Source organism: Enhydra lutris, unplaced genomic scaffold (assembly GCF_002288905.1).
Source record: "Enhydra lutris kenyoni isolate GAN:26980312 unplaced genomic scaffold, ASM228890v2 scaffoldscaffold33, whole genome shotgun sequence".
NCBI classification, from domain to species: domain Eukaryota; kingdom Metazoa; phylum Chordata; class Mammalia; order Carnivora; family Mustelidae; genus Enhydra; species Enhydra lutris.
In genome coordinates this window covers 6,085,459-6,107,596 of record NW_019154117.1, presented here as the reverse complement: position 1 = coordinate 6,107,596, position 22,138 = coordinate 6,085,459, and the positions used below count along the sequence as shown (strand labels likewise).

Genomic DNA, 22,138 nt, shown 5'->3' with positions numbered 1-22,138 from the left:
ATAAAACACATGCTCATCTTCTTCCCAGAGCTAAGCGAGCTGTCAGAGATTGTGCAAAGCTGCCCTGTGATCCCAAGGGTGATGTCCTACTTGTAAACCCTGAGGGTTTCTGTTAGGTGTGAAATGATTGCAAAATCATTTAGCAGCCCTATTATTCAGAAATAGCAAATTTTGCCAAGAAACAGAGGCAAGTTCCAGGATCGATGTTGTGAAAAGGGGAGGCAGGGGAGAAAGGGACACCTTGCCCGCTTCCTTCAACACCCAAGGCACAGTCCCCTCTCGGTTCATTCTCCTTAAACTTTCCCACCAAATTTTCTCTCCTTAAAATTCGGTGAGATCCTGTGAGATCCTGCCCCTGTGGGATCCCCTGGGTGTTTTTATGCTGCCTATAAATCATTAACTAGTCTTACAACCCCAGAGTGTGTGGTGTACAAGCGTGTGGGTGTATGCAGCAACATTTTTACCGGCCAAGTTGCTAAGTGTGAGTTCCTTCCCAAATATCAGAACTGTCCCTCCTCCAAACCCAATACTTGCCCAGTTATTGGAGGGAAGGAAAAATCCCTGAATATTTGCTTTGGAAAAAAGCTCACACTTGCTGCAAGTGCAGTGTGTCCCTCGGCCCTGCACCTTTCAGCAACTTCAAGCTGGCGCCTGGCACACGTGGATTCTCCAAGATTCTGGACAGTGTGGCAGATCAGCCTCCCCTGACGGTATGGCTCGTGTACATTTGCAGAAGGGAATCCAGAAGTGGAGCGGGACCCTGCCGCCAAAAATTAAAGAACTCTTTCCTACCCTGGGGCTAAAAAGAAGCCAAATTTCAGGGATACCTAGAATCCCTAGTATCCAAATCCCATAAAGGAAGAAAATGTCCCCTGATTCGTGGCCAAGTCTGGAAGATGCCACGCACCTCGCCGAAGCCTGTGAACGTTAGCGGGAGACTCACCGTGCACTTGTTGGGCTTCTCTCCGGAGTGGACCCGCATGTGGATGAGCAGTTTATACCGGGCGTTGAACGGCTTGTACCTTCGAGGACAGCCGGCCCAGAAGCAAGTGAAGTCTTCACCTTTGCGCTGGTCTATGTGAACCTTCTCGATGTGCCGCACCAGTTCCTCCTGCTGGTCGTACAAGGCTCTGCAATCGATCCAGCGACAGCAGTGTTTGCCCCCAATGTCCTCCATCTCCCCGTCTTCCTCCAAGGCAGCCTGGGGAAGGGCCAGCGGCTGGCCACGGGCTACCAGCTCCTGGTGGTGCAGATGGGGGTGAGAGTGGTAGGGGGGCGGCGGGCCCTGGGGAGGTGGGGGCAGAGGAGGCAGAGGGGGTTCATGGGGCAGATCCAGGGCGCCGCCCGGGAAATCATCCAGGCGCTCCGTCTTCAGCAGGCCCCCTGGCTGGCTGTCGGGGTTGGGCAGGCCGTGCTGCACCACCATGTTGTTGACCAGCCCTGGCTGGAGGCCTCCGTGCTCCAGCTGCTGCATGCGCTCATACTCCAGCACACTGTCCTCATCGTAGGCCGGGAGAGCCAGGCCACCGCTGGCCACCCGCACGCCCTTCTGGCTGCTTGGCACCGAGCACGGCTGGGGGATGCAGCTACCACGCACCCCCAGGAAGTGTCCATAGACCTCGGGCTGGGGGGACATGTTGGCCGGGGAGGCCCTCGACCCGTTGATGTAGGCAACCAATGACGTGGGCGACGTGCGGATGATGGTATTGAAGTCTATCCCAATGCCATCGGACAGTGGGGACAAAGACAGCGCTCTCTTCTTGGAGCGGGCTGAGTGGGACCTGGCCGATGAGTGCCGGGGACTAGGGTAAGGAGAATGGCTGGTTTCCATGCTGAAAAGGTAGGACGGCAATGAGTTAGAGATGCTATTGCTGGACATGGCTGTCCCAGGAGGAAGGCTAATGAGGTCCCCTAGATCAATGCCGTTCTGGGAGCTGTGGCTGGAGGACAGCGACGGGAGAGCCCTGTAGCCATGAGACCACTCTTGCTTCACACTCAAGGCTGACTGACTTTCTGTCAGACTCAAAGTCGTGGACGCTAAAGACTCACGAGAAATGAGGGACCTGGAACAGCAGCCAGAGGGAGGGGGAGAAAGAAAAAAAGACAAACATTTTAGCAGGATATGGATTGCTTAAGAGCTAAAAGAACACTGCACTGACAATCCCTTAAGTATTTCCCCTAATTACATTCTCGGCTAAACACACATTCTTTGGCTAAGATAAAACCCAAGGCTTTTAGTTCCAGGTAAATAACATTTTACCAAGAGGGACAATAGGGCTAATGCTCACTGGAATAATAAAACAAAAGATCTATTGTTATAAATAATCTTAATACTTTAATGATAATAAATAGTCCTTGCTTTATTTTTAAATATCTTTTTTTAATGTTGAGGGGGAAGAATTAGAGACCGGGGAGTAATTATCGATGCCCGTCATGGCAAAGTGAATAAGCAAGTATTTAGTAAGTGCTTATGGTATACACGTATCACGAATAGGCATTGCAGGGGCTACAAGTCTAAACAGAGCGTCAGCCTTTGAGCAAAATCTATTCAGTTAAGTAAAACACAAACTAATGCTTAATTTGAAAAAAAGTATATCCTCCAAGTCAAAGGGTCATCTAGGGGATCCAATAATAAATTCACAACTTCATTTCACTGATGATAAGGAATTCTAAAGATTTCTTTGAAAGATAGTAACTCAGTCAGCACTCAGTCATAGCATCAAATCACCCCAGGAAATGAAAAACTACATAGGAAAGAGAGCTATGATACAGAAGAGAATGACGGCTTGAGATCAAGGCATATGGGGCATAATATGTTTGGGCATTGCAGGGTTTAACTACACTTGCTAGTCTGGGGTTTTCCTCGTGTTCTTGCACTGAATCAGAGCAGCTCTGGACCAAGAAGAGATCTTTCCCTGTCAGGAGTTCACTTTTGCAGTGATTTGTCTCCTGTTCTCCATACCCTGTACAAAGCATGTCCCACATTTACCTGCATACCCAAGATTTACCTGCACATCAAAATGGCCTGTGACGTAGTCTGAACACTTTAAAACTCACCTTGCTTTACTATGACATCATTGCCTTAAAAATCACTGAAAGGAAAAGCTACATCCCTTGGATGTAAATCTGTCACAAAAAGGCTAGCTATCACATTCGCTCCATTTCCCAACTCAGACATGGTGTGGATCAGAAAAACCCAGTTTACCCATATGTACCTGCACTGGCTTTCTACAGAGATCTTTTTTTCCAACCAAAAAATAAATTAATTAATTAACCAAAACAAAATATTAAACACAATGTCTATCTTCCCGGGAATGAACTCATTCACTCCCTCCAGCTGTTATTCAGAAACCTGTTGCAAGGGAATGGAGGGAAAAGACAACCATTCTTGTCCCATCTGTTCCTCTTACTCCCTCTCACAAAATGGAAGTCGGGAACACTGTTTCCTACAAGCACAAGATTTCAGAAAACATCTCAACTCTCAAATGCACAGTATAAGGGGACAGATAACACCGTCACCAATCTGATGTTTCCACCGAGTGAAGTAATGTTTACCAATGACAAACACAGCAAGAATTTACGTCCAGTTGCCCTTGACACAGATTTGTCACTGTCCCCATTCTTATATTAGGGCTGAGGTCGTTTTGCAAGCCCCAAAGTGGTTTCTGAACCATCTGTTTTTTAATTCCCTGTGGATACTTCCAATTATTTTCCCAGCACACCCACAGCAGGCAGCCGTCCCTGCAGAGCTCAGCTGAAGGCTCCTGGTGATTGGATGTCAAGGGCCTTTTGGTCCCTTCCCCAGGGAGATTTAGGAATTGCTTTCTGACACAAGCCAAATCAGTAGTCGTGTCATATATGAGGCAAAGACAACTGACTTTGCTTTACACCCTGAGGTTGAGAAGGTTTATAGAACGTTCCCAAACGGTACATTTGCCTGGCCACTGTCATACTGGAGCATTTCAGATTTTTGAGCGGTGAATTTCAGGCAGAAAGTATTCTACCCACCTGCATATACTCTGCATGTGAAATTATATTATTTAGTTTGAGGGCAGCCTAGAGTGCACCATGTTCATCTGTTCTAGTGTTGAGAGATATTTCTTATTTTTCCCCAATTACATCTGACTATGGCTTGATTTAAATCTGATCATAACCCCACACTGACACGTCCCCGTAACTCCTCAGACATCTGCCTTCTAAGACAGTTACCACATACTTTCAGAAAGCAAATCCTATCTTCTCTTCATGACAGCAATAATGTGAAGAGAGAACTCTCAAACATCTAACACGACCATAACTTCCAACAAATGGCCTTTGCCCAGCCACGATCTCCCTCGTGTGCTATGACCCCCAACTTTCCATCTTTCGAAGTTCTAATCACTGAAACCTTCCCCACATACACCAGGTCTCAGAAGCGTCCTCTTTCCAAAGCGGGTGTGTACTGTCAGTACTGTGCCTCAAATGCAGCGCACTGCTGGCATCTGTGTGATCTTCCTGAGAGAAATTCAAAGCCCTTCAACAGAAGGGATTGTTTTTATTTCCATGGTACCCACCAGAGTATGAGAAATATAATAAGTTTCCAAAAATTGTTTATTAAGTGAAGGTGAATAATCAATATAATGAAAAACAGCCATCATTTGTAGCTTACAAGGCATTCTCCATACACGTGATCGCATTTGACACAGAGATACACACAGTGAGGTGAGGAAAGTCGATTTTTTAAAATAACCTCTACAGAGAACAGAACTGAGGTTCTGTGACTTCCCCCCACTGACACCCCCCCCCACACACACACCCTGGATAGGCCGTCACCTCGCTAGATCCCATAGGTCCTGTGTTGTTCTCCCTGCATCACACCCCAAATGTGATCCATAATGCTCCACCTGTTTAACAGACTGAAGTCACACAAGCTGTGCTTAGAACCCATGTTTTCTACTCTCTCTCTGTGACAATGTGCTGAATGACTTAAAAGTTCCCAGCGACTCTCTCCTACAGCCCCTGCTGCTGCACATGCCAGGCCTCTGGGAAAGAGACGGACAAACAGACAAGACTATCTCCATTTCCGTATGTTCATCTGCTCCCAAGGATGTTATTTCTAGTGACTGGTTAATTTGGATCTATAGCAAAGGAAAGAGATATAGCTCAAACCAAACACAACCAATATGAAAAATTCCTACACTGTCCGGGAAACAGGATAAGGTGACTGGTGAGGCAAGATCTCAGTGACTCTCATGGCGCCATGAGGGACATGATGACCAAGCCTGATTGCTTGGTTCAATGCCAAGTTCAAAAGAAATACTCACTTATGGATCACATGGAATTCCTCAAACTGATCCTCAAGAGAATATGTATTATCTATGTCACAGGAAAGACTAGTCCTAGGCTATCTGCAAGTTCTCATCTCTGTGCGGGGGCAAATCCCCCAGAGGTAGCACTGCATCTGAAGACAGCACGACTTTGTAAAGCATTAGAACTTCCAGAGGGCCCAGAGGCCATTCTCAGCCCCCTTGGCCTCCTCTGAGCTTTGCAGGCCTACTCCAACCCAAAAGGAAACCCTAAGAAAGTCTACCACCAGAAATCACCTCTAAGAATGTCTGGTTTAGGAGAGAAAAATGTGATGTCTTTTGAGATCCAGAATGACATTATTAGCTCGATGGCTGCACTTTGTAAATGACAAGATAAGTGACACTAGGCAAAGCATTTGCCTTGGTCCATCATCTATAAAACAGAGGTAATATCTGCAGCTGGTTTATGAATATTAGATCCTAAGAGGTTGAATCACAATGTATATGAAAGCACCAGGATGGCCAAACCTACAAAACCCGTGCCAGTGGCGTCCAATCTCTTCCGTTGCCCAACTTCTACTGTATGGTATGTGAAACCACTGTGTGATGTTATCCTATCAGTACTTGTCACTTGAGGGTCCATACATACCATGGCCTCTGTATTACAGAGTTTTGGCAATGCCTAAATCAAGAATGGTTTCTGGATCTTCAAGAAGGTAAGGTATAGTCTGCATGTGTCATCAAATGGGGCTAGTCAGAAATGGCTGGGAAACTAATAAGGGCAAACCTACAGCATCAGTGAATCACTGCATTAAACAGGACCCAGTGAAGCTACAGAAGAGTGCTTCTTCCAAAGTGAGCACTTTAGGAGACAAAGGACGTCAAAAGAAGAAATACAAACAGTAAATCTATGGAGACTACTCAATATTATCAATAATTAAGAAAACTCAAATTAAGATAAAGTAACAATTTGTACATCAAATTGCCAAAAGGTATCATTCTAGTTCCTAGTATGTAGTAAGAAAACAGGAACTGTCAGACGACTGGTGAGTGTATCAGTGGGTAGATCTTTGCTACAGTGCAATTTGGAATACAGAGCAAAAGCCACACAACTGGACAACTCCAAATGCCATTTTTAAAATTAAATTTTTAAAATAAAAATTATAGGGTTTTTTTAAATAAAATGGAATCTGGGGCAGGAAGAAGCCATTATACTATACTGAAGAAGGTTTTCACTACAGAAGAAGGTGTTTTTATGAACTAAAAAAAAGTGGTAATTATAACACGATGTCAGTAATTATAGGTCAATTTGGTGAAAAGGAATACCTGTGCTTATTGTGAATGCATTTGTGTGTAACGGGAAGGGAATGTATCCAAATCGGTCACCCGGTTGCCTATGGATGGTAGCGTTCAGGGCGACGACCATCCACTACCGCGTGCTCTTCCATACTTTCCATATTTTCTACAATGAATAACAAGTACATAGATAACCAGGAAAAAACAATAAATCTTACAGCTTTCTAGAGGACAGCCATCACTCACAGCGTACAGCGCATGCCCCCTCCCAAGCCACTTCCTCTGGCGTGTCTCCAGTGGAAAACACACAGAGATGATTCCTCTCTCTGTCTTCTCTTTATCTTTAGACAGCAAAATGCCCTTAAGCTGAACTGTTGCCTCCTACCCTTCTTTCTCCTGATGGAACACACAAACCAATTTAAGGATCACAAATAAATGCAACCTTCCCAGATTGCTAAAGGTAATTTCCATACTTCACCAAGCCATCCGACCTCCCAAGTCCTGTTTCTTTGCTCATCCTGCCAAAGAATTATTTCCATAGGAGGACTCAAAGAATACACAGTCAAAAACACATGTCAGTGCATCTTTAAGATGCTGTCCTTTAAGGATATAAAATTATGCTAAGGAATCAAATATGCCAGAAAACACTGAGATAATGACCCTTCTCTGGCCGACCCATGAAAGGAATTGCATAAGGCACGTGGCTGGGGCAGCGCACGCCCTGCCTACCGCCACTTTCTCCGTTAATTATGACTCTCTGCCTTCAAGGCATGGGCTGGACTTGCCACAGACAGGAAGCTGAAGGCTTTCCAATGACACCTACCACCCAAGTACAGTTAATTTTACATGCAACACTCAGCAAGTCTGAGTAGTCCCTCAAGGCATAATCATCAATGGGAAAATGACAGCAGCAGCTTCCATCACAAAAATTCTTAGGTGAAAAACAAGTTTCCATCTCATGAAAAAACTGGCATTGAAAAAAAAAAAAAAAAGGATCCAGGATGCTTTCTGATTTCTGAGTCTCAAGTAGTGGTTGGGAGGACAGGGCAGAGATACAAGAAGGAAAAGGATACAGGAGGAAGAGGAGAAAGGTCGGGAGAAGACGCGGGACCCCACAACTGTGAGACACCTCAGCAGATTCCAGCCTCCGAGAAGAGGAAGCAGAAGCCCATAGAGTCCGATTCCTTTGCAAATGCATAACTAAAGCAGAGGCAGGACTAAGAGGTAAAAACTCTTTCCCCAAGAAGGCTACTTGTAAGATGAAATAATTCATTTCAAACATGGAAATGGACCTTACTCATTGCACAGTGTTTTGGTTTTATGTCCCCTATAATATCAACCTTGAGAGTTATAAAAATGTGTCTGAAAGGGTGATTTCCCTTTCCCATTCAATTCTCTCCCATACGGAATGACACACAGCATTTATTGGACCCCCTTATTCTGGCACCTAATCAGACATTATGTTGAAATGCTATGTAACTCATGCATGAAAGTGTGTCTTCCCAGACACATCATGAAGTCTCGAAATTCATGAGTTCTCTCTTTACTTTTTCTACCATCTCCCTAAACTTCAACTATTATATTGTGCAGACAGTAGGTACTTAATAGATATCCAGGTGGATAGATGGACAGACAAAACAGATGGTAAAGCAGCCTGGGGACACTGCAACCCCTACCCTAGAAAATGAGCAGGTAAGAGATGTACGTGGCCCATCACAATTCTCCAGCCTCACCAAAGTGCCACGTTTACACACTGGGCTTTTGTCACAAAGTCCCAAAAGTCTCAAACCGGGCATTGACTACACTCACACTACAAGACAGCTGGGAGGAAGCCATTCTTCCCAATTAAGTATACATACTTTATTTTTATACACGTTACCCTACAAATCTCAAATTGAAAGAGTTGCTGGAGCAGGTGTGTGTGTGTGTGTCTGTACGTGTGTGTGGTGTGCGTTGTGTATGCATGTGTTCAGGAAGGGAAGGGAAAACACACGTGGGGTGTGATTATACCACAGGAAGGGAGAAAAAAAAAGTAACATGAGACCTGGTATCTGAAGGAGGTATATGCAGGCTGGCAGCATTCATTGCCCTCTGTAAGCTAGGACTGATCTGGTGGCATGCTGTAGAGACCTGGCTTGCTGGAGGTGAACTGGGTCCCAGTCGCTGAACCATCATGGGACTGCTGGTGACCACTAGATTGTGGCAGCTGCCTTTTCCAATGGACTTGCACTGAGGCCCAAAGCCAAGAGCCCCTAAAAACAAATGAATCAGGTTAGCTTTCATGTCCCTTACATCAGAAATCAGTAAATACACACATGAGCCCAATTCTATCAGGACTCCTCTTTCAAGACAGTCCTTGGATCACCTTTTTCTTCATTTTTAATGTTAGTGATACCCAAAGCTTTCTGTATTTCCAATGAAAAAGCCATTGCTACAATAAAAACCCTTCGATAATCACCATTCATACAAAATGTGCTTACATTTTGCTCCTTCTATGTAGAAGTACCAGTTATGAAGAATCATATTTTATCATCTCCCTACCTAAAGAGTCAAGGTAGTAAGTAGATGGGATTACTTATATCTAGAAGTTTCTTCTAGAATAGCTAATATCTTGAATTGCCCACCAAGGAAAGTTGACATGGCCAAATAACACTTATTTAACTGGTTTACTTCCTTCCAATTCTGGCCTTCCAAAAAGTCTCTTTAAAGGAATAAAGTCTGGCTGAGTTTTTTCAGTCTTCAATCTTGATATCTCCTCTTCATCCCAGTACACTGTCATTGGACATAGACCCAATTAAAAAAAAACAAACAGGATGAAAGAGCCATAAATAAAACACTTATTCTAAAAGCAGCATGGTAACCAAATTCAACATAGATTCATCATTTCATTAGTAACAATCTTCAAATGTAGTAAAATGTGGTATATACCCAAAGAAGAAAGAAAAAAAAAGAAACCCACAAAAATCTGTGTCATTACGGAGAAGTGAAAAGCATAGAGGAGAAAGTCAAACACGGCCATGACTCATTTATAAAAAAATAATAGTAATAATACTGGTTGAATCATTCTAGACATTCTTTTCACATGGATGTCCTTTCTCAAACATTTTTTGCAAACTACCTGGTCAAGTCTCAGTGACTGTACACTGTGTTCCCATTCCAAACAAAAATAAATATGATGTCAGATTTTAACAAATTAGACTCTAAAATTTTCTCATCAAATTCCCCATATTTCTCATTGATATATTTGGGATCAAAGTAAGTGGAAAATCATCACAGTAACTTTCCTTAGCCCTAGGGGACATAAGTTCCTATTTTGTTTTTCCAGAAATTAAATCAATAGCCAAAAAAATGACTTTGTCATCTTTTGTAACACTCTCTTCCAAGAGCCCACAGAACTAAAGGATAAACAAGACCTTAGAGCAATCACCATGCTCTCATCAATGAAACCACATCTCAAAAATGCTGAGAGAGCTGCAGTTTTTAGCTGGCAGGAACCTGCTTTTTTAGTCCAGCCCTCTGGGAAATCCCAGTGGTAATTCACTTGCCCAAGGCCACACAGGGATTCAATGACAGCGCAGAAATGGATTCTAGTAGGGTGTATTTTCATGGTGCCTGTGTGTTTAAGTTTAGGTACTGGATGCTTAGTTTCTTCCTTGGGTACTTGCCAAGATCATTAGTTCCAAAAGAAATTTCTCTCCGATTTTTTTTTTCAGACACTTTTTTTTTTTTTTTTTCAGAACCTGCCCTTCAACCCCTCTCTCTGCCCCTTCAATCTGATGCATCTTCTTGTGCCTTGAGAGACCAATCATAGATAGTCTCTCTGCTTTCATAACTCACAGAACACTGTAACTTCAGGTCTCCATCTTGACACCAAAAGTAGTGGGCACGTTTTTACACAATGATCATAAATTTAGTAACTTTGTAAGTTCCAACAAGCTACCTGCCATTTGCCTTTCAAACTCCCTTTTCTACCTTGGAAAGAGGTGATGTGATGGCTTCGAGTCTAGTCCAGTATGTGAGACACTTGAATCGCCTCCCCACGTTCCGTCACTACCAGCCACACTATGAAAAGCAACATCAGATGTCAGGTAGTTTGTCAAACTCAATATCATCTACTCGTCTGTCCTTTAATGCCCGATTCCTTCCCAATAAAAAGGTACTTATATCTGCCTTTAAAACAAATACATGCTAACAGCTGGAACAGCACAACCAAGAAATGCCACCTGATGACAAAGCACACTGATACTTTCGTTCCTCGAAGCTGAGGTGCCATATATTGTAAGGCCTGGTATTCTTTTCTGTGCCGGTAAGAACACGCACGGCTGATGAACCTAGTGCATGGTATCAAGATTTCAGAGATATTTTGACGTGGAAATATGCACACCTTAGAATCATTAAATACAAGTATGATTGTTGAAACTTTTCACTTAACCCTCATCTTGTTCATGCTCTCCTCTCTGCCTGGAACACCCTTCCCCTAACTTATCCAACTACTGAGCTCCTCTTCATCTTCACACTCTTGACTCAAAGGTCACCTCCTCTTCGGCTGCCCCTCCCCCACTGCCAGCTGGGCAGATGTGACCACATCCTCCTTTTGTCCATGCCCCAAGCCCCCATCTCTCATAACACATCTGCCTCAGCACCGTTAGGGAACTCTCACGTTTACATGCCTGCCACGTTCTCCTCTTATGTTTTATCGCATTTGAAGACAAAGACCTTGTCTGAGGCAGCTCTGCTTCCTCGGCACCTAGCCCAGGGCCTGTACCACGTACACACACAAGTCTGCCGATGAAGTTCAGAATGAGTGAATGTGGACACAGAGAACAGATTAGTGGCTCCAGGGAGAGGGCCGGTCAAGGGGACCTACAGTTCCCAGTTATAAAATACGTAAGTCCTGGGCATGTAATGGACAGCACAGTGACTGTAGTTAGTAATACAGTATTGCATACTGCAAGTTATTAAGGAAGTAAATCTGAAAAGTCCTCATCACGAGAAAGAGAAGGAAAACAATGTGTGTGACTGTGTGTGGAGACCAGTGGCCCGTGGCCTCACTGTGCTGATCATTTCACAGTGCCTATAAAGAGTGAATCACTATGTCGCACACCTGAAACTATTAGAATGTTACATGTCAATGATACCTCAATGAACAAAAATTTTAATGAATGAAAATAAAAGACAGTTGTACATGAATATTAAATACTCACACATTATTTCCACTGAAACCCTCCTGGTTTGTTTTTCTAAAATGGCGCTGGTTTTCAAAAACAAACTCCAACTAAGCCAGTCCCTTAATGCTCCCCCACAGTACCTGGAACTCGATCAGAACTGAAGATGAAGCCCCATGGGGAACATCCTTACAAACCTACCTTCCTGGGCGAGAACTGTATGCTGGCCAAGGCTGCCTGTGTAACTCTCTAGCCCGGATTCACACATTCTGACGATCTTCCCACTCTGGAATACGGAGACCCTGATCCTCCCTTTCCCAGTATCCCCGTCGCTTTGGCTCCTCCACCTCCTATCCCAAATCCACTGGCCACCATGAACCTCCTGTAACCACAGAGGAATGACAGCTTCTGAAAGATATCATAAATGGCACCCTTGAAGCACGAGGGTGAACAATAAGTTTATGGGAAACAAGTAATGTTTGTGGCCCAGCTGTGAGAATGTTCTGGAAAATGGCATCATCTGTCTCACAAGTGGAGGCAAAGAATAGCTTGTCCAAGACCCAGTGGTGCCAAATGCAACCATCAAACTCCAATGTTGTTTTCATAGTGTCAAACGCAACGGCCACCACCAGACTGCTCGGAACCACGCTGTGCTCTGGGGTCTGGGCTCTGGGCCCTGGAGATGGCCTGTCTTGGGGCCGCCCCCCTGCACCCGTGCTGGTCCTGTGACTCCAGCAATTACTGAAGCATCTGTATGCCTTCCCACCTGTAAAGTGGGAGTAAAAATAACATTGCCACTTAAAATTACTGTGCATCTCATATTCATTGGACATGAAGGACTCTAGAGCACACCTTCTACCATGTACTAGGTACTCAACAGATGTCAGATGTTATTGTCGGGACTCTTACTAACATTGCTCATGCCCTCGCTGCCTTTTTGTTCCACTCTCTTTCCTGAAGAAGAAAACAGTTCCTTATAATTCTTTGCACAAAACAAGATAGTAAATGTTGCTATTTAATTCTCTACACGCTTCCAATATTCTCTCTGCTTCAAGGCTCAAGCCAACTTTTTTAAAAACCAGGTGTCACCACAGATAGAAGAAAAGTTTTCAACTGGCCAAGTTTGAATGTTCCTTGGCTTGTCATTCCCTGAAAACAAACCATACAGCTTTTCTGTCTACCAGATGTGCCAACTACTTATGTGCCGGTTTTCGTTTTGAAATACCGCTTATTTTTAGAGGCTGCATGATGTTTTTTAAAAATGTGTTTACTGCTCAAACCAGGATCTGAGTAGATGGCCTTCTGAGTACTACGTACATTCCAGCCAAGATCACTGCATGCTGGTGGGGAGTACAAATGCAATGCCTTTCTGAGTTTCTGAACTGAGAGGTCATCCTAGCAGGGGCATGTTTTTAATTAACATCTTCATTAGTTAAAAGTGTTCTCTTGAAGTCAAACAGTTGTTTGTGTCGCAGTTACCCCTGCTGAGGCTACATCCCTCAGAAGGGTTTGTGGTTATCCGCTGGTTCCTCTAAAAATGACACGGATATGGTGGGGGGGACAGAAATGGCATATACATGGGAGGGAGTTTGGGAGAACTAATCACAGTTTCTTTGGCTGTTACTGTTCATTCAACTGATACTTACCAAAGGCCAACCATAAGCCAAGGAGTTCCTGGAGACAGATGGACAGAGTTTCAGGCCCCATGGAGCCCTTATTCTGGCTACAAAGATGGACACCAAACCAACTGTTCCTTAAAGAAGAGGTGATCCCTGCTGCTAGAGTGGATCACGGGAGGTGGCTTTCCTTGTAGTTCAAACATGACCAAATAAAAGCAATTTCTCTATGGTTCAACCTAACACAAATCCAGGTTGTTATGGAGACAGAAATAATAATACACATCAGGATCTGAGTCCTGCCTCCCCAACTCACTGGCTGTGTGACAATGGGCAAGGTCTTTAAAGTCTCTGTGCCTCAGTGTCCTATCCCTAAAATGGGGACAGTAGTACTATCTAACTCATAGGGTTGTTAAGGAGGATTAGAAGAGTAAGTATATATTAGTATGTGCCTCACCACCATACACTACCAATATGACATGCACCACCATACACTACCAATACACCATATACCAACTGTATAATGTCTTACCACCTCTAAGGATCTGGGTTTCCTTCCCAGCCTTTCACTTTAAAACATTGCAAAACTATAGGGGGACGTGGACGGCTCAGTCAGTTAAGCGTCTGCCTTGGGCTCAGGTCATGATCTCTGGTTCCTGGGATTGAGTCCCGAGTTGGGCTCCTTGCTCAGTGGGAAGTCTATGTCTCCCTCTGCCCCTCCCCGCTGCTTGTATTCTCTCTCACTACCTCTTTCTCTCTCTAATAAATATATAAAATCTTAAAAAAAATTTCAAAACTATAGAAAAGTTGCAAGAACAGGACAATAAACTGTTTTGTCTATTAATAAATTGTATTTACCTCTTTATCTGTCCATATCCCTTCTATATAAGCTTACTGTATTATTACTAATTTGTTGAACCATTTAAGAATAAGTCATAGATGTCTGTCCTTCACTCCTAAATACATAAAACCATAGCAAAATCGTCAAATTCAAGACATTTAGTAAGGACATAATAATGGCATGTAATATACCATTGTTATTCAAATATTCAAATATTACCAATTATCCCAAGAGCAGCCTGTGGAGCAAGTCCAGGATCATGCATTTCAAGGAAAGGTTTTAAGACTCATGCTGAGGTAGGTTAGTAAGTCACCGCACATCAGGGCACTGAATGCAAATAGAAAAGTATAAAAACAGAAAAGAAAAAAAAACAAGTGCAAATAGGCACAACAGTTAGGAGCATGGGTAAGCTCCCCAGCTCCACCATGGACTGGCCATGTGACCTTAGACAAGTTACTTAACCTCTCTGTGCCTCACTGTCCTGATCTCTAAAATGGGATTAATACTAGTGCACACCTCATGAGTTGTTTTGAGGGTTAAAAGATCTAACGTAAGTCATATGTTTAGTGGTTTGGCACTTAATAAATACACTGTAAGTTTTAATTATATTTTATTTTAAAGCACTTATTTCTGGTACTTTCTGATATTGTCTATAGCACCTTTTTTCTCCAGAGTGACCAGGGACCAAAGGCTGACACTTCCCTTTCTAAGACCTTCTCCTCAACACACAATAGACTTGTCCTTCTCTAGATAGGCCCCAGGCTTCAGGCCTCCCTTTTTCCTCATTGCCATTCTACCTTATTCTTAGATTCTCTCCAGCCTTCATTCATATGCCTCCCTAAAACTAGAAATAAGAAATTCTTGCATACTAAACATACTCAGCTTGCTATGCCGTGTTTTGTCAAATTGGTAACGTTTCACTGCTGAGATACAGTAGTGACAACTTAATGACTATATGTGAGTGTGTAGAGTGTTACTCTGAAATACATCAAGGCATGGGTAAATGGCTAAGAACACCAAATGGTGAAAATCAGAATGACATGACTGGTTTTCTATTCAGGGGTAAAGCATTTCAATTCAGCAAATGTTACAAATGCTCAAAACTGCACAAGACCTGTGGGAGGTAAGGAATACTGATAGAGCGCCCTGCCTCCAAGGAACTTACAATCTGTAGAGACAAAGCACGCGCACCTAGGAGTAATCAGATAATGACAAGGGCCGGTGTAGGATTAAGCACGAAACTGAATCCTAGAAACAGGCATTCAGAGACGGGAGAAAAATCCAAGTACCAGACAGTTCCGTGAAGAATAATAATTTTAACCACAAAGGCATTTCCCAAAGTTCTTCAGGAAGTCCAAGGGTATTCAACGGAAACATAAGGCAAGGTCATGGAGAGATCCACAGTCAAACAGCTTTGGGAAACCCTAACACATTGAAGGTAAACTACATCTTTATATTACAGAGCCTTTACTTTCAGAGCCTTTAAAAATGCAAACGCATGTAACTCCCAGAGGAGCAAATAATATGCAATATATTTTTTTTCTTTCCCTGTGAGCTCACCCAAGACTGATATTCAAAAACAGTCTTTGGAAAACAACGAGCTAGAAATGAAGGAAGAACAAGCACATGAACAAGAAGGAGATGGTAGTCATGGAAACAGAAGGTCTCAGGCATGGCGTGTACCGGGGCGAAAGGAAGAGAAGTCCGGGCTGCCTGCAGGAGGCAGCTCTGTCTGGCCATGAGAAAGAAGCAGACCGACGGTGGGCCACCTGGATGGTATGTGTTCCCCAACAGCTCCACACCTCGTTGCCTATCAGTGCTACCAGGGAAGCTTTTCAAAACTGCAAATTCACAGGCTCCATCTCAAACCAACGAAGCCCGATGACGATGGTGTCCCCGGCCCGCTGCCACGCACCTGGACCCTGGGCTGGGGTAGTGCTGTGGCCTGCCAGAAGCCTCGCTGTCCCAAGACTCATCTGGAGGACTCAGGGACGAAAGCTGCAGGAGCACATGAACCAGAAGCGAGCCACGTGCTGGCAAACGACAGAATGCAGAAGGCAGCAGTTATGGGAGCAAGCTAGAGTAAGGCTGGAGATTTCAAAACTGGGAGATAAGGATTCAGGCGATCACATTTTAAAAGGAGGGGGGATTCCCTAAAGCCTACTTTCATGACTCCGTTCCAAAGTGAGTTACCCCGTCCCAGCCAATGAACAGGCCAAAGCTGAATCCAGATTAATGAAGATTCCCACGAGTTGTGCATTTCTCCTACCACTCCGCCCTTCGGAGTGCAGCTGGCACCTACCAAGCTTACTTACCCCACAAAGGATGTAACTTTCACACCAACACTCTGCTAACCTTAGTCAGCATTCAGGAATGTTGGCCCCCAAGTATGGAATTGTTAGCATTACTCATTTCATTTGATCCCTGCATTAAATGGAATCGTATTTATACCCCGAGAGATTAAAAAATATCATATTCCCTTCTGTACCACTTAGTGCCCTGGATTCCTGGACATGAAGCCTCAATCCATCTCCCCACCGCCGGGCACTCCTGATAAGACGTTATTAATACACCGCTCCAAAACACCTCATAAAGATGTAAAGATATATTAAACAACATTCCCCAAGTTTATATGCTAAAGTCCCATCAGTCAGCTATTGTACATCAATTATCAACTAATTAGTACAGAGTGCTTATGCTGACCCTTCTGTTCTCCCTTGTAATGATTTGCCAAGTTAACTGAAAGCTGCTCCGCTCCGCAGAGACTCTCGGTTTAGCAAGAGTGTTAAATAAAGTTCACCAACAATTAGCCTAGAAAACCAAAGAGGAAATGTAAGCACATTTTACTGCTTTTCCCTGGACAAATTTTCGAACAATCCCATGGGAGGAGAGTAGATCTATTGTTTCAATAAGCAAATCAGGGCTCGGAAAGGCAGAAGCAGCAGCAGCGGCTCGAGCAGGCCAGGAGGGGCTGCTCGCTGGTGGGTTATTTGTGTACTGCGGCTCTGATCGGAGCCAGAGTGTGTGCTCCGAGGCGCGTGGGCCTACTGACCGGCCAGATGATGCTTGCTTACCATCTGAGTTCACAGGTTTAAAGCAGGGGAGTGATCTGCGAATGTGAAGGGGTTCCAGATGCAATTCTTACATGGGCTCTATAAAGATAGGACTTCCATAAACAGTAAGAAAGGCTGGGAGCAGAGGAGGGGGGGTGCACACTTTAATGGGAGGAAACTGCCTCTGTCCCCCTTGGTCAGGTCGCATTGATCGAGCACGCTCTGTGGGCTTGGTGCCGTGCTGCCAGTGGAGCCTCAGGCCATTGGGTTTCCCCACAAAGAGCTTTTGACCAGCTGGAGAAAATTTTAAGCAACACGTGGAACAATTAAGAAACACCCGATCTTAAACTCGGTCGCCATGATGCTGAGCACACACAGAGTCCAGACAAGAACAAGATCTGCACGCACCAGAGGGGGCGCAGTGGAGGAGTAGACCCCATCTGAGCTCCTTGACGCTGCACAGGAGAGGGCGGCCAAAGGGTGGGCTGGCCAGAGTGGAGGAGGGCAAGTGGCGAGCAAGCAGCATGGGCGAGCGGCGAGAAGGGAAATGCTAGGGCCAGCAGCCAAGGTCACCAGCTGCGTGACCTTGGGCAAGTTCCTTAAACTCTCTGTGCCTCTGTTTCCTAATCTGGAAAATGGAGATGGGACTTGCACCTATCTCCCTAATGCTGTCTGGAAAATTAACAACTCAATGTGTGTAAAACAAGGAGAATAGTGCCCAGCACACAGGCTGTACTCTGTGAGCCCTGGGTATTCTTGTTCTTATTGAAGGATTACCAGATTATATAGGACCTCCAAGGCTAGCCTTCTCACCCCCCACAAAAAATGCTATAGGAGGTGTTTAGGCATGGGTGTGGTGAGGAACTATGAGGGGGATAGTCCAACTACTTCCCGCACATATGGAAACAGAGCAAAGACTAGAGGCAGGAAACCAAGCTAGGGAAATATTGCTATGATCTCAGGTGCAGGGCTGAGGCCCTGGGACAGGTCGGGCAGAAGCAGAGGCAGAGTAACCCCAAATGACCTTATAAAGGAAACAAAAAAGAAGGTTGTTAAAGGGCCTGTCAGAATTCCAAACTCCAATTCCAGGGCCTGTACTAGATTCCAAACCCTTCTCCAGAAATCAAGATCATGTCTTCCCTAAACTCTTCCCCCCTCCAAGTTAACCAAAAGATGGGATGAGAAAAGGCAAAGCTGCCCAACGGTGAGACCCCTCACTGTATGGACCAGTGGTGACTACACTTGTTGATAAGTCTTAGTCCTTGCATTACTGAACAGATGGGAATATTAATTTGCCTTCCTTTCTCTACACACACGCACGCACACTCAACATAGGGGAGTGTAGTCTAAACTACTCAATATAAACCAATGAACTTTTTTTTCCAGCATCTAAGAGCTGGTTCAGAGGCAAATCCCATTCACTCCTTCATATTAGAGATGACTTCTTAGCTCTCAAAGTCAAGGCTATACAGTTATCATTAAAAGCTGCTAGGCTAACCTTTGTTTTCCTTCAAGCAATAATTCCTCAAAACTGTCCGAAGGGACACATACTCCATGACAAATATTTTCTGTTACATATGCTACATGGGCCTGCAAGTCCAGATGGGATGCCCAGAAGCATGAGACCCAGAGAAAAGGCAGATGATTATGGAGATTACACTTTCTTACAATAAAAATTCAGTCACCCATCTTCTAGAACCAGACAGTACCCAGCTTCCTACACCCAGAAATCCCCCAGGGCTGCTCATTGTGTCTCTAGGCTGTGGATTCTGGACTCTATGCTCTAAAGCCCATTGGCGGTCCAGGAATATGGCAAGAAAATTTGTTGAGCTAGGATTTGTAGTTGGTGCTCCTTTGTCTGAGAGAAATTATTCTCAGAGACCTAAAAAGTAGATGCTGTTTGATGGTATCCTCTTTCCTAGTCCTGTGCAGAACCCTAAATCCATTGAGATTATGCAGGTGCTAAGAAAGCTATGGGGACAGAGAGGATTGCCCCTGAGGAGGAAGCCAGGAGAAGGGGAGGGCGCCCAAAGTCAAGGAAGGCAGTGTGTGCGTGTTGGGGGAGGGGGGCTCATGGCTGCACGACAAATGTGCAAAGGGCAGACTCCAGGTCTGCGCTCCAGCTGCAGCAGGTCCCTGTGCCCGAGCAATGTACAGAGCAGCAACTTCCGGCCTTGGCCAGTGGGTACCTCAGCAAGAACCCGCGGACCACGAATCAGGAAAGCTCTTGGCATGTTCTGCTCTGTACAAGGATGCTGGGATCTTGTCTCACCCTGGCAAGGCATTAGGCACCCCAGGCAAAAATGACTGAGATTAGATTTCTTGCTCATCAACAAGATGGAGTCTTGGAAGCTCATATATTTTGATTTAAAAGAAATAATTCAAAAAAACACATTTCTTGTCCATGTATTGGTGAAGTAAATTACGAAGGTATCTCTAAAATATTTTCACTGAGGGGGAGCTAGGTGGCTCAATCAGGTAAGCGTCCGACTCTTGGTTGCAGCTCAGGTCATGCTCTCAGGGTCGTGAGATCGAGCCCCATAGAGGGCTCTACACTCAGCATGGAATCTGCTTGAGATTCTCTCTATCCCTCTCCCTTTCCCCCTCTACCCCCAAATGAGCATGCATGCACATGCTCTCTCGCGGTCTCTCTAAAAAAAAATTAAAAATAAAATATTTTCATGAGGATGACTGTTTAGACATAAATCTTAGCAAGATCACTCTAAATTCTCAAAATATAGTCCATATAATCTGCATCCAAATAAACCTACCCCATCTAGTATATAAAATCAGTCAATGCTTAGAGATGTGCATGTTTCAGAGTCACAGACTTTGAGAAATCAAATTACATTTTAAGGCTGAGGAATTAGTGAGAAAATAGATCACTTTTGCAGAATTTCACAGGTATCCCATTCCCTTTCTTCTCTCTCATAGCTGTTAAATACTAGTTAGCCAAACCTACTCTTTTAGGTACTCATCTTGTGAAATATCTAGGAAAAAATAGTAATAAAAGGGGGGTATATCTTTTCTTTGGTCGTCTTCTATCAAGCACACCACACTTACCTGTGGGGAAACCTTCTCAAGGTTCAAAAGAGATTTTGCTCCTTGTTCAGAACTCTAGGACCAAGGGAATGGACAGCTTTTTCCTTCACTGTTTAAACACAGTGAGCACCTTTGTTTGGAAAGATTTTCCCACTACCTTCTTTCAAAAATGTGTCAGAACGGCTTGGGGGAGGATGGGAAAATATGGCAGCTGAGATGGTTGTTATTGTACCTCAGGTGAGCCGGCGGAGGGATGAAGGTTGAGAAATCCTGCTCCATGAAGACTGACTGCTATGTCATCTGACACCAGCAGCACAAGGAACTGAGGTAACACCTCCGTCCAGAGGAGGAAAGAATAGAGTCCGAAAGAAATTTGTAAAGAAGACATATAATTCAGCTCGACTCATTTGTTTTTTTGACATGTAGCCTTGAAAAGAACAACTTTGCCACAGAGTCTTGGCAAATGCAAAGTGATTTTCTGATAAGTTTTAACATGCATTTTACTAAATGCATGAAGAGAGAGTGAGGGAGAGAAAGGCCAGGTATCCAAAGACAGGGAGGCTGTCAGGTCTCTCTTTTCTGTGTCATTTTTGTTTAGTCGGTCAAATGAAAATTCAAAACCATATAATTAGACGGTTGTTTATACATGATTAAGCATGAGCTCATTGGACTTTACACGCCAAAAAGTCAGAGATGTGGTTAAGGGCAAGAAGGAACTATTAATAAAAGGAAATAAAGCTGTAATACATTTTTCACTTATGAATAAAAATAATTCAAAGGTCTCTAGATGGAAAAAGAAAGAAAAAAAGTCAACCATGAGTAGGGGCAAGAAACCAGATAATTTTATAAATGGTTAGAAGTCATGTGATATAAAACATAAACCACTGGTACAAAAAAGCTTTTCTTCCTCCTCTATGATTCTAATCCTATTTTTGCTTCTCGTAAACATAACTCACAATGAGAACATAACAAAACTTACCTGTATTATATTTCTCTAGAATTGTTCTGGGAAATATTTAAGCAAGAACATGTTCTGCATTCAAAAGAGTTACTTGTTCTCTTCATAACTGTCTTCACCAGTAATCCTCTCTGGAGAAACCAAGAGCTGGCAGCTTCCTTGAAAAAGGCAAGTGTCCTTCATTTTCTACAAATGCAGAATTTTTCTTTCCCAAATGAAGTGAGCCCATCGAAAGCAAGGTTTAACGGGCCATAAACTTCCTATAGGTAAAGGAGACCTTCCCAGATCTCTCAGAGAATCTGAGATCAGAGCTTGGGGCTTTCAAAAGTAGTGAATCAACTGCTCACAGAGATCAAACACCGAGCTCTGGATGAGGTCAGTGGGCAAGTCTTTCAGATCAGAAAGAGAATGAACTGATCCAGGATCAGCCAACTTATTCCACCTTAGGTAAGGTCTTCGAGCCACTACTACAACTTTTCCCTACTGCGAATATACACCAATCTGGGTCACCCCCAGAGGCCACCCAAACAAACACTAAACAAACCCCAAAGACCGTGTGACTGTGTGTCCTATATTCCACAACCGAACAGCTCCCTGGGTTGCCAAGGACTGGTACCTTCACACATGACTACTGTGATATTCAGTAGAGCCTACTGATCAGAATGGGTAAAGCCCATGGGAAACCCAACAGACAGGACTTAAGACTCAGGGGGAAATGAATCTACTAACACTCAAAGAGCCCACAATTCCTAAGAAGCACAAATATTGACTTTTTTAGCCTCTGAGAGCAATGTTTCCAAGCCCTATCAGTTCCCAATCGGTCAGAAAGACCTTCCATCTCTACCACCCACGCCCTCAGCCCTCTCCTCTCCTCCCCTACCC

The 22,138-nt window shown here is 44.1% G+C and overlaps 1 protein-coding gene across 1 annotated transcript in view; it reads right to left on the bottom strand.

The window, feature by feature from the left end:
* Window positions 1-22,138, bottom strand: part of LOC111153641 (GLIS family zinc finger 3) — a 425,946-nt gene that overhangs the window by 290,151 nt on the left and 113,657 nt on the right. Inside the window, exons 2-3 of the mRNA XM_022512786.1 lie at window positions 8,626-8,833; window positions 944-2,063 (exon numbers count right to left, since the gene is read on the bottom strand). Of these exons, the coding sequence (XP_022368494.1) occupies window positions 944-2,063; window positions 8,626-8,833 (1,328 nt within the window). The remainder of the gene's footprint in view (window positions 1-943; window positions 2,064-8,625; window positions 8,834-22,138) is intronic.